At 43.4% G+C, this 13900-nt stretch overlaps 1 protein-coding gene across 3 annotated transcripts in view; it reads right to left on the reverse strand.

Annotated features, from left to right (window-relative positions):
• Positions 1–13900, reverse strand: part of Fan1 (FANCD2 and FANCI associated nuclease 1) — a 64216-nt gene that overhangs the window by 36612 nt on the left and 13704 nt on the right. For all 3 annotated transcript variants that reach the window (XM_029554803.1, XM_008850612.2, XM_029554804.1), the window contains 2 exons: positions 5925–6056; positions 2121–2229 (listed from right to left, as the gene is read on the reverse strand). In XM_029554803.1, the coding sequence (XP_029410663.1) occupies positions 2121–2229; positions 5925–6056 (241 nt within the window). The remainder of the gene's footprint in view (positions 1–2120; positions 2230–5924; positions 6057–13900) is intronic.

The raw sequence follows: 13900 nt of genomic DNA on the forward strand, positions 1-13900 counted from the left end.
GATGTTTGTAACAGACATACTTTGAGGCCTATACTAATTTGGTCAGAGGGACATAAAGGACAGTTTTTGTTCCTTGCCCTCCTAGGTCGACTAGTTCCAGGGGACTATGAGCATCTCTCAAAATGTCCTGTAATTGTGGTGGGTCACCTGTCCTCTTGATCAAGGAGGCCAAGGAGACCCCACCCAGATGGATTTGAACCAGTGTCTAGTCTACAAAGAGGAGGGTCAACACAGAGGAAACATTTCCTCCATGCTTCCAAGCCAGCCATGGTTGAGCAGGACCTCTGACTTATGTTCACATAAGTGGAACTGGTAAAAGAATGGAGGCAGGGGCTCCTCCCAAGCCCATGTGACCCCTGAGGAACAGATCCTCAAACGGCCTTAAGAGTAAAAATAAATTGGTTTATCTGGGCCAACTGTATGGCCTTAAACACCCAAAAGGAAAGTATAACCAAAGAGTAAAGGGGCCAATATAATTTTTAAGAGTCCATGTATACAGCTACATTATAGCTAATTAAAGGCTACATAACAAGAAACAATGCCAGACAGGAGATACCTTCTTTTGAGTTGTTGGCCAGGGTGGCCCAAGGGACTCCAGATAGTAACCCAGTATAGAACTGGTAAAATGAACAGGAGACCCCAATCTTATATAAAGGAATACTGACAGCTGATCACTGCTAGATGAGGAAGAGCTGACCTTCCTAAAACAAAGACCTCCAGAGAGGCTGACTAGATACACTGGATGGATAAGTAATGGGGAACGGCTGGGGGTGCCGACAACACAACGGACAGTAGCAGGGATGACAGAGTATAAGGGCTCTAGTGTGGGGGGGTGTCTATGGGAGGGTGCCATCTGAGAAGCAGGTGTATAGATGAATAAGATACTTTGGTATGTTCTATGTGATATACACATACACACACACAAAATCAAATTTTAAAAAATGAATTATATTTGAGGAGGAAGCATAAAAACTTACTTCATGTTAATTAGTATAGGTGATAAACATTACCAGTGACCGATGACTTTATAGACACACAGGTGCCAAGGATCAGAGTACAACAGTTATGACTAGTAATAATCAGATACATACAGATTAGAGACGCATGCGCCAACATCACAGTGTTATTAGCAAAAATAATGTGTCTTTCTGTAGGAAATAGTATATTTTGAAATGAAATGGAGATCTTTTTTAAAGGTAGGAGACTCATTCGATTTTGTGTCTTGCAGTGTTTGTGCTGAGTTCAATATTATATAACTGTATTGATTTGATAGTGAACCTAAAAATTTTATAGCCACTTTTGAAAGAGATATATCTTTGCTCTGGAAACTGTTGTTGAGTATGTTAAAGCTATAATGAAATGGTTCTTCTAAAAAGTAAAAAAATATACATATATAAAAAATTAAAATAAATAAAAAATTAAAAACCTCAGTGTCTGTCTGTCTGTCTGTCTCTCCCTCTCTCTCACAAACACACACACACACACACACACACACACACCTTTAAGCAATGTAACTTTAAAAACCTCAGTCACACACACACACACACACATATTTATATATACACACGTCACACATCATGCCCATGGGTCTTCCTGGTAGTTAAGCACCCTAGGTTCAAGACCTAGCTTGGCATATCTGCTTTCTAAAACATCATTTGTCAATATACAAATACCATACACAATTAAAGGGAACTCTGACAACTTCTTAATGCTTAGTCTAAGTATGTGATCAAATTGTTCATTTGTGATTGTAACCTACCTCCAGATGAACCATGACAGCTGATGGGGAAACAGAAGGAGATGTGAGCTTTCTACCTGCAAAATCCAGTGGGACCTACCAAGTCTTGCACCAATCTCTGAAAGAGACCCAGGTCAGGCTGCAGAGACCCGTCTGGGCTCCTAAGGGCCTTCCCAGCACACAGACTAATCAAGTCACAAGCAAGCAAAACAGCTGCCAGTCTTCAGCTATCTGCTCACTACCAACCCAGGACAGCAGGGTGCCTACATTGAATGTGCCTTTGTCATCTTATGTGTGCTGATCTAACAGGTGGGAAATGCTAAGGGCCCAGGAAGTCTTCACTGCCATGCTCATCAGAGCCCTATGAGACTGATGCTCTAACCTCATACAGGTGCAGTCTCTCCAATACTTCAACGGCTCGAGACAAAATCCTTGTATAAATCCATCCAACAGTAAAACAGCGCAGAAAGAGCGGCAAATCCTCATGGTATCTGAAATGAAAATGTATACCAGAGGTTCAAGAAGTTGGCTTTGTGTTACAGAATTACAAGAAGTGACAAAGCAGGCTGAATTCCTGTCTAGGACACTCTGCTGGTGAAATGACATGAGAACAACCAGTAAACTGTACGCTGAGGTCAGCATTCAGCCCTGTCCACAGGAAAGTCCAGGGCCAACCTGAAGACCAACTAAGACCCACAAATGAAGAGTGGTTTACACTCTATTTTTAAAAAAATTATTTTAAAGTACATTTTATTATTTGTTTTTCCGTATATATTGATATAACTTTTAAACTTAAATCTATTTTGTAAATTATACACAAAAACACCAAAATTGTAGATATACCACATGATATTCTAATACATGCCTACACTGTGTAATCAAGTCAAACTACCTTCCTAAACTTTCTTTTTTTATAATTAAAAAAATTATTTATTATTTTTATTTTATGTGTATGTATGTATGTATTGACTGCATGTAGGTAAGTGCATCCGTGTCATGCAACGCCCACGGAGGTCAGAAGAGGCTGTCGGATCCCCTGGGACTGGAGTTACGGACAGTTGTTAGCTGCCATGTGGGTGCTGGGATTCGAACCCGGGTCTTCTGCAAGAACAACCAGTGTTCTTAACTGCTGAGCCATCTCTCCAGCCCCTACCTTCTTAAACTTTCATCACTTCTTTTTTTGTTTTCATATCCGGGGCGTGTGTGTGTGTGTGTGTGTGTGTGTGTGTGTGTGTGCGCGTGCACACATAGAGGTCAGAGTTTGACACTGGGTTTCTTCCTCAGTTATTCGCCACTTTGTTTTAATATTTTTATTTGTTGACTATTCTATACATGTATATAATTTATTTTAATCATACCCCCCATTACCCTCTCTTGTCCCCTTCCCATTCCCTCTGGACCCCTTCTTTTCCCCATTAGGTCCCCTCTACCATTATGTCTCTTATTGTTTTAATGACTGGCTGAGTTTAATTCAGGCTGCTTACATGAGCATAGGTGTGGGGTCATTTTCAGCAGCAGGGCAACTTACCAATGGCTACACCACTGAAGAAAAAGACTCCCCTCCCCCAGCAGCCATTAACAGCCAGTGGCTCCTCAGCTAGGGGTGGGGCCTTACAAGTCCCTCCCCCATCCATGCTGGAATGCCAGCTGGCTTGATCTTGTTCAGGTAACCATGGCTGCTGTGAGTTTGAGTGTAATGGCCATGTCCAGAAGACAACGTTTCACAGCACTCTTCCCATCCTCTGGCTCTTTTCATTATTTCTGCCCTCTCTTCCATGATGTTCCCTGAACATTGTGGACAAAGGGGAGTGATACAAATGTCTCCTTTAGGACTGAACACTTATTCTCAACACTTTGACCAGTCATGAGTCTCCATTAATTACTGTCCACTGCAGAAAGAAGCTTCTCTGGCCAAGGTCGAGAGTAGCAGTAATCTTTGAGTCTAAATGTAACCTTCCTTATTTTTTTGGACAGGGTGTCTCACTGAACCTGAAGGAAGCTTGCTGATTTGGCTACAGAGGCTGATCAGCAAGTCCTAGGGATCCGCCTGCCTCTGTCTCCCCAGAACTAGCTGTACAGGTATACGCTGTCATGCCTAGTTTTTTTACATGAGTGCTGGGAATTGAATTCAGTTCCTCATACTTATGCAGCAAGCACTCTACCAACTAAGCCATCTACCCAGTCCTCTCTGTCTTTGCTTTTTTTTTTCTTTTTTTTTTTTTTAGATGGGGCTTCATGTAGCTCAGATTGGCCTTGAACTTACTATATAGCTAAGGATGACTTTGAAGCTCTGATCTCCTGCCTCTGCTTCCTGAGTGTTGGAATTATAGGCATATACCAAAACACTTTTATACAGTGCTATGGATCAGACTAAGAGCTTTGGGCTGGGCAACTATTCTACAAATTAAGCTATATCCCCAACCTCTTTTTAGCACTTCTTTATGACAGAAACCATTCAAATCCTTTCCTCTAGCTTTATGAGGGAAGCTGCTGTCTATAGCTACCTATAGTCACTATACTGTGCAATAGCACACCAGATCTTACTACTCTTATCTAACTGCAATTTGGAACACGGGAACCAACCTTTCCCCATCCCATGCCTGGTTCTTAACATTTTAAAATAATTAAAGTATATCAAAAGGAAAAAAATACCTTCTGGCACATAAACATTGCATAGAACTCAAATCTCAGCATTTTCAGATCTTTGACTGTAACACACTCACACTTGCTCATTCATATCCTGCCTGTGGCTGCTTTCCCATCACAGCACAGAATGAAGTTGCTGCCAGAGCCCACACAACCTTCAAAGCCTTGAATGTCAACTACCTGGCCTTCTACAGAAGAAATTTATCTATCTCTTCTCTCTACCAATCTAACTTCCTGGCTATAATTTTTTAAAAATTTTATTTATTTTTATTTTATGAGTGTTCTACTGGCATGTGTGTAAGTGCACCTGTGGATGCAATACCCACAGGGGCCAGAAGAGGGCACTGGAGCCTTTAGAACTGGAGTTATGGCCAGTTGTCAGCTGCCATGTGGATGCTGAGAACCAAACACAGGTCCTCTGCAAGAGCAGCCAGTGCTCTCAACTGCTGAGTCATCTCTCCAGCCCCTAGCTATAATTTTTAAGTCAATATTACTTCATTATAAAATGTGTATACATGTGTTTTTCTGCGAGACACTGGGTGATCTTAATTTTTCTCAACCCTACATAACAACGAAGGTGAAAAAAATACTGAAGATGTTTCATGTTCATTAAACAGAATAATAAAAGATCATATGCTGTGCATCTGGAACTTTTAAAGTGAATATTCACTTGAGCAGTCTTTTCCAGAATGACACACACACTTGAGCTTCCATTTGAAGAACACAAATGGAATGTGTCCACCCCTGTCTTGTGTATTTCAGAGCTTCCCTTCCTGTGAAATTCAGCTCCCAGAGCCCAGAGAAGACAGCAGGTTGAAAGCTGAGTGAGTGCATCTGAATGCCAGTGTGTAGGGGGGTATTTGAGTCAAACAAAATTCACTCTCAGCTTTCAGAAACTTCCTTCTACTTCCTGCAGAACACTCCCTGCAAAGTGAATAGAAAATTCCAATCCTACCACTGGTTTGATCAGTAAAAAGAATATGTTCTTCACAAATAAAATTAGCTGAAGTGATTAGAAGAACTTGGTCAACAAGTAAATTTTAGTGGGTGTGATGGTTAATATTGTCAACTTGGCAAAATCTGGAATCATCTAGAATCATAGACACCTCTGGACATATCTTTGAGGGAGTTTCTGGATTAGGTTGAAATGGGAAGACCCATCCAAACTGTGGACAGTACCAGTCAATGGGGGATGGGGGTTCTGGACCGAATAAAAAGGAAAAGGTGAGCTGAGCAACAGTATTCATCAATCTCTCCTTCCTGAATTTGGGTGCAATGTGACCAGCTGCCTTAAGCTCATGCCAACAAGACTTCCCTATCACGATAGACTGTACCTAGAACTATGAGTCAAAATAAACTCTTAAATTGCTTTTGTCGGGAATTTTGTCATAGCAAAAAGAAAAATAACTAATATAGCAGGTACCTAAAAATAAAAATTTTCCCTAGGAGTGTGGTCGAGTGGTAGAGAACTTGCCTGAGATGGCCATGGGTTCCATCTCCAACAATGGAAAAGACTAAAAGAAAACAAACAAAAACTCACTTCAGTGAAGGGTGGCTTTTCAGTTTGTTCCAGTCCTGTTTTGCACTTTGAGAAAGCGCCTTAGCTTCTTCCCAGTTCCCACTGGCTACTGCAGTTGAAATGTCACTCAGCATGTGTGCAGCCGCTGCGTATCTGGGGGGAAATGCCATCCAAGCGTTAAATGTTAAGGACTTTTTCCATAAAAATTATTAAATCCTTACCACTAGGTTTATCTCTGAAGGGTAAAAAGTATGCTTACAAAAATATGAGGAATATTCAAATTGTATCCTCGTGATAATATAACTGTCTTCTCCCTGTCCAGAATGGCCAAGAAGAACTGACATAGACCGTCCTACTAGAAAGAAACATTTACAGTGTAAGATTACAAAATATGTCCCACTGTATAAATATGACATTCAGGGCTAGAGAGATGCACTGGCTGCTCTTGTAGAAGACCGAGGTTCAAGTCCCAGAGCCCACATCCAGCTAACAACCATCCATAACTCCAGTTCCAGGGGAATCTGACGCCCTCTTCTAACCTCCTCCGGCATTGCACGACACAGGTGCACTTACATACATGAAGGTAATACACTAGTACACATAAAATAAAAATAGTAAAATATTAAATAAATAAATAAGTAAATATGACATTCATCAGATCATTACTCCTAGGTTTTAGCATTTACTCATTCACAATTTGGGAGCAGTATTAGTTATGTTTTCTATTGTTATGATAAAACACCATGACTAAGGCAACTTATAGAAGTTAGAGTTTTTTGGGCTTAAGTTTCAGAGGACTAAGAATCCATCCTGGTGGGGAGGTATGATGGGAGGCAGCGGGAGCAGAAACCTAAGCACTCAACTCACATCTTCAAGCATGTACAGGAAGCAGAGAGAGACAGACTGGAAGTAGACAAGCTATCTCAAAGCCCATTCCCAGTGACATGCTTCCTCTCACAAGGCACCTTCTAGTCCTCCACAAACAGTGACATCAACTGGGGACAAAGTGTTCAAATATTTGGAGCCTATGGGGGATATTTATTTAAACCACCACAGGAGCCACCAAATATGCATAACTGACTTCCAAATTACAACAGGACATCAATTTGATAAGGTAACAAATGCAGTCAGACAGAGCCACGGGATACTGCTCAAGGCAAAAGAACTAGTTGGGATATTTCTAAAGTTACTTTCAGAATATTTGGAGAGACCACAGTGGTGAATTTTATGGACCATTTAGGGTGAAGAAAGATGACGTTTCATTACTTTTTTAGATACAAAAATCAAAGCCTTGTGACCAACAGATTCCAAAATACTCTGAGCACATACTGTATTTTGGACTCAAATCTTAAAGCATACAGTATTAGTAAATACAAATGCTGTATATCAAGAACAGAACTTGCCTCTAAATGTAAAAACTTTGCTTATGAACTCTTAGATCTAATTATTTTATGATCTGCCACTAGACCATTCTGAGGTTAGTCATTAAGAAAACAGGAAAACATAGTCAGGGGCTGTAGCTCAGTGAATACCACTTGTGGGAGACAAGCTTGAGCCTAGGGTGAAAGTCTTATTAACAGCCATACAGCAGGCCTGAGGCAACGAGGAACGCCTTGTGACATTTTGCTCCCATTGGTAGATCATGAGACCGATGCCTAGAGCTCACCACTCCCTAATCAACACCCTTGGAATCAAGGTATCCTACTTGCTGTACTGTGATAGGATGCTAAACCTGTTGTGCTAATAAGGTATCCTACTTGCTGTACTGTGATAGAATGCTAAACCTGTTATGCTAATGAGGTATCCTACTTGCTGTGCTGTGATTGGACCACTATCCCTATATAAGCTTGTGCCTTCCTGCAATAAAGCAGATCTGTGTCACTGAATCTGGTCTCCTGCGTCTGAATGCGGCGAAGCTGGCGGTGCAGACTCCTCACCCACCAGCCCTGGGGTCTGGACCGGATGACTGATCAGAGGAACTAAGAGAGCAGGAGAGTGGCCATAGCCGGAGAAGAGCAGCCACAGCTGGCGACCACAACCACTTACCTAGCATGCACATAGCCCTGGGTTTGACTCCCAGGACTGCATAAAACCTAGTATGTTGGCATGCATCTGAAGTCTCAGCACTTGTGAGTGAAGGCAAGAGGTTCAGAAATTTAAGGTCATTCTCTGCTAAACAGCATGTGCAAGGCCAGCTTGGGCTACATAAGACCCTGTCTCAAAAGAAAAAAAGCTGGGCATGGTGGCACATGCCTATAATTCCAATACTTGGGAGGCAGAGGCAAGTGGATCTCTGAGTTTGAGGCCAGACTGAGTTCCAGTCCAGTCAAAGCTACATAGTGAGAACCTGTCTTCAAACCAAACAACCAACTAACCAAACAAAACCAAAATGACTTGCATGAAGGCTAAGCTGCAGCATGCTCCCCCAACCCACCCCATCACCAGGCCAGGAACAGTCACTTCACACTCAGCATAATAGATCAAAGTCCCACCTGAACCAAGCCTTTACTTTTTACTCTACTCTACTCCAGCTCCCTCCACTGCCACCAGGATAGCCCTCGTCACCATCTGGACCCACAGAGGCAGTGCTCTTCCATTATCTGTCTCAAAGCTCCAGCTCCTGCTTCCCAAAGCTATCTAGAAGTGCTGACTTCAAAGGTCATTCTCTTCCCTATGATCAGACTCTTCCCTCTACCTGCTGTCTCTCTTCTCCTTCCCACACAGCCAGACTCCTCCCTCTACCCAGTGTCTTCCCTGTCCTCCTACAATGACCAGATTCCTCTCTCTACACATCTACAGTGTCTCCCTGTCCTCCCCCGATGTTCAAACTCTTCCCTCCACCCAGTGTCTCCCCTGCTGCCCACTCCATGTGGAAGACTCCCCTCCCAGGCTTCCAGCCTTAGCCCTGAGACATGGAGGATCCCCTTCTGCCCACTGCTGCTCCCATCTCACTTCCTCCTTGGAAGCTCCCATGCCTCCACTTGGCTATCTGCTAGCCTCCTGGGCCTAGGCAGACTGCTCCCATCATCTTCACCTTGCTCTACCTCTGTGTCTCCTATTAGAATGACCCAGTGAGTTCACCATCAAGGATGAAACAGCATGCTTAACTCCAAGACCTTATTACCAACAGCCCCCTTTCCCATCTCTCTTCACCTCCCTACACGCTTGTGACAGTTCAAAGCCATCTATCTCCAGCAAACTACATTACCCTCAAAACTCTGACTTCAAGCATCTCATCCCCTCACATCCACCCCAAGCAACCCAGCACACAGACTACCAGCAATGACTCTTGTAGCTCACAAGGCCCCAGCTGTCCATGGCCACCATGGCTTGTTGGTCACAGGCATTATCTGTCCTCACAGCCTGTACACTCATCTAGAGTCAGTCAGTCCAGCTCTCTTGGCATGCCCTGTTCACCTGAGCCACTCAACCTTGGTGTACACAATGGGCATTTCTTAGTCTGTACCCAAGGTCCTGAATGCTGGGGAAAAAAAATCTTATGGTAGGTCTAGCTGGTTTCACTTGAGGCAAGACCACAGGTTTTGAATGAGTACTAAGCCCCACCTTGCTCCCCAGAAACTGACCTGACCATACTGCACGACAGCTTCTGTATCCCCAGCTACACCCCATCTCAAAGCCTTCCCATGGAAGTCCTCCTGAGGAGACAGAGGTGCAAGCAGCCTTCTCAGCTTCCCACACCCAGCCTTGTCCCTGTCCTCCTTGGCCCGTCTTCCAGTGTTCTACATCCCAGACCTGTCTATCTCAAGGATCCCAACTACTTTTTTTATTGGCTCATCAGCACATACATACACACACACACACACACACACACACACACACACACACACACACACACACCAGCATCTCCTACTGTTGAAACAAAACAATGAATCTGCCTTGCCTTCACATTCCCCTACAACCATGGAGCCAAATGTCCCATGAGCTGTTTCAATCATCTCCCCTTCCTCCTGACCTGGCTTCAGATGTCATCAGTCCCTTCCCCTGTGCCTCTTATGCTGTTTTTTTTTTTTAACTTGACACAAACAAGAGTCATCTGGAAAGAGGGAACCTAAAATGAAGGATTTCCTCCATCAGACTGGACCTTGGATATGCCTCCAGGGCATTTTCTGGATTGTTAATTGATGTAGGAAGGCCAAGCCCACTGTGGGCAGTGCCATCCATGGGTAGGTGGGCCTGGGCTGTATAAGAAAAGTAGTTAAGCAAGGCAGAGAAGCAAGCTATTAAGCAGCATTCCTCCATGGTCTCTGCTTGAGTTCCTGCCCTGATTCCCTCAGTGATGGACTGTTACATGGATGTAACATGAAATAAATCCTTTCCTCCCCAAGTGACTACTCGTTCCTAAGACACTTTCGTCTCAGGTTTCCACATCACATGCCCCTGACTGTTTTGCTTCCCTGGCTGCTGCACCTCTCTACCAGGTCTCTCAGGTCAGCAGCTTGGGCTTTTCCTCTTCTCCCTGGGGACCTCATACAATTCCAAAGCTTCCAACGCCATGCACATGCTCCCTAGAGTTTCTCTAGGCTGGACATACTCCTTGAACTCCCTGCAGTATGTCCAATGGTGCACAAGACAGCTCTGACTGAGCAGCTAGTGGCACCCTCTGGCCTTGCCATCTCTCCATATCCCTCTTCTAAGCGTCATCCCATCTGATGGCACCATCACCCCACGTAAAACACCAAAGCCAATGGTGACCCACTCCAACCTGTCCCCTTATTTCTAATAATGACCAAGCCATTTCTGCTTCCAAACTACTTATGACAGACTCACCTGTCTCCACTGCCATTGCCACCACCTCAGTCCAAATGGCATAACCTAGTCAGTTAGGTCAAACTAGTCTTCTTTCAGTTTCTACATTCTCTAACTCATCCAGCTCTTTCCTGCCTCAGCTCGCCTTACTGCTGAAGGCAGGGACACCCAGCTCCAGACACAGTCACCTCCTTCTCATTCTCATGTTCAGTTTCCAATCTCAGTTCTCTGGTGCCACTCTTGGATACTCCACCTATAAAGCGGAACTTCTGCAGCCTGCCCCTCAAAGGTCATTTCTCACACACGACAGTTATTTTGTGTATTATCTATCTCTCCAACAAAAGGTAATCCTGTGAAGACAGGAACCTTACCTCGTTCACTGCTGCAACCCCACTCACTACCTAGAGGCATAAGAGGAACATGATGCTCAATACATTTTTACTGAATAAGTGAGGATGACTTACTTCAAGTACTGAAGTGAGCAAAAGGGATGTCAAGTCAGATATCATATAGGGAATTTTAACCATTTTATTACAGCATGCCTACTTTCCAGAATGAGTGCCCTCCCTTATGAACTTCTCAATCATGGTTTGTCAATCACAAAATAAAAAAGTAATCCCTTTAAATATAGCAGTAGTGATGGCATTTGTAGCAATAACTGGTGTGCGCAAGGCACCAGGCAAAGGCTGGAGACTAAGCCTTTGCCCACACACATCTGTAAAATGAGGCAGCTATAGCACACAGTGGCTTCACAATCAGTACAGTGAGACTAGAACATGGCTTCAGGGTGCACAGGCTCAAAAGAAGCAAGTATAAAGCTACTAAGAAAAAAAATCACAAGAGAAAACAGGGCAAGCACTACTGACAAAGGTCTGGCTATGTAATTCCAAGTAAACACAAATGGGCATTAAACGTCTTGGCAGGGCTAAAATCAGTTCATAGTTATATCAATTTGATTCGATAACTTCCATAAGTTTAGTTAGAACATGAGTGCCTTTAACTCTCCCTACAGCAAAGGTCTGAAACAAGATTGGTTAAATTTAAGTTGTGAATCTTAAATCAACAAAAGTGACATTTCAGAAAATTCATTTTTCAATACAATGTGCATGTTGTACATGCCTATATGCCCAATTAAATTTAGGAGGGTCAGGAAGATGAGACAAGATGGTTGTGACTACAAGCCAGCCTGGGCTATCTGGTAAGACCCTAAAAAGATAGGTCTTTTCTTTCTTTCTTTGAGACTTGCACATTTATTTAATTTTTTTATTATTTTTTTTATTTTTTGGAGACAGGTTCTCACTATGTAGACCTGGATGGTCTGAAAGTCTCAATGTAGATGAGGCTGGCCTCAAACTCACAGAGATCCAACTGCCTCTCCAGTGCTGGGATTAAAGGTATGTGCCACTAAACCTGGTCAGAGACATACACTACTTTTTTAATCAAGGCCTACTCTAAGATCTGTGATCCCTGTGATTCTATGGAAAGTTCTAACATAATGTACCTGATTCTAGTGTATAGTGCACAAGCTATTAGCCTTATCTGAAGTGTTACTACTGGAGAAATGTTTTCTTCTACTTTGATCATACCAACAACATAGACACAGGGTATGTGCCCACCAAAGCTACTTGGAAAATGATCCAGTGAAAATTTTGTAGTTTTAACCAAAAAGGTTTGGCAACCTTAATCTATGTGCATTTATTTTTACACTCTCCCTGTAGAAACAGAAATGTATATGAGTAAGGCAAAAGATAATAAAACCAAAAGCTTAAAAAATGGTTGTGCCAGCCACCCAGCTTCTTGGGGCCAGCATCTTTCCCACATACGTTTGGTGGTACCCATTGCGCCTTGATTACTCCGGCCACATTCACCCTCCCAGCTCCCCTACCCCATCTCTCCTCCTATTCTGGGCACTGGCCCATTTCTTATCTTGGCACCCCAGACCTCTGGACTAACCTCTCAGCCCAGACTCCCCACTGCTTCCTGATCCTTTGCATCCAGACCAACCTGATTCATCACTCTAGTCTCCAGGAGCCCTCGGGGCCTGCTCCCATCTCCACCTCCCTTTGTATTCCTGGGCAGCACAGCAGCCCCCAGGCTTCCTGGGGCCAGCATCTTTCCTGGGGCCAGCATCTTTCCTGGGTAAGTCTGGCAGAGCCCACTGTGTATTGACTCTCCCAGCCTTATCCACCCTCACAGATCCCCCACCCCATCTTTTCTCCTAGCCTGGGCACTGGCCCAATTCTTGTCTTGGCACCCCAGACCTCTGGACTGACCTCTTGGCCAGACTCCCTACTGTATCCTGATCCTCTGCATCCAGACCAACTCAATTCCTCCCTCTAGTCCCCAGGAGCCCTTGGGGCCTCTTCCCGCTCCCCACCTCCCTTTGCATCCCTGGGCAGCCCCCAGCTTCCTGGGGTCAGTGACTTTCCTGGGCCCTGGTCCCAGGCCAGCCCAGCTCCCAAATTTCTGAGGCCAGCATCTTTCCTGGAGGGATCGAGACCTTAGGAGAAAGCCTAAGACCGACTTAGGCCTCTGTGGGAACTCCTGAGCAGCAAGAGAAAAGCAATTTGGCCCCTCCAATATAAAATCAAAAGAGAGAACCTGAAGCCTAGACTAACCAGCTTATCATGCAGAACAATTAAACCACAAAAGCACATAAAGTACAAAAAGAAGCAGATCTAAACTCAACAAAGGAAGACTTGAGTCTCACACAAGAATCAGAAACTACGAAAGAAATCCACATGTCAAAGTCACAGGGAAAAAATAATAACATAAAAAACCCAAATAATATATCCCCACCAAGTACCAAGAGCCATCTAAAGGAGTACAATGAGAGCCCCCTAGAGATAACACAGGACATGGAATTCAAAAGAACAATTACAAACATGATAAAAAGAATTTGGTGAATTTAAAGAACACACAAAGAAATCAAACAACTGAAAGAAGATAGGGATAAACTTCTGCCTGAATTCAGAAAAGAGTTAAAAATATTGAAGAATACTCAGACTGAAATGAAGAAGGAAATCAAACACTCAGTAAGCCAATTAGAAACGTCAGGAGAAAAACTCACCAATAAGATAAATGAAATGGAAAACAGAATAACAAGACTGGAAGATAAATTGGATGAATTAGACTACTCAAGCAAAGATTATGAAAAATTTAAGAAAACACAAGAATGGAATATGCAGGAATTGTGTGACACCATAAAAAGACCAAACTTATGAATCATA

Source organism: Nannospalax galili, unplaced genomic scaffold, assembly GCF_000622305.1.
Source record: "Nannospalax galili isolate Female #2095 unplaced genomic scaffold, S.galili_v1.0 scaffold685, whole genome shotgun sequence".
NCBI classification, from domain to species: domain Eukaryota; kingdom Metazoa; phylum Chordata; class Mammalia; order Rodentia; family Spalacidae; genus Nannospalax; species Nannospalax galili.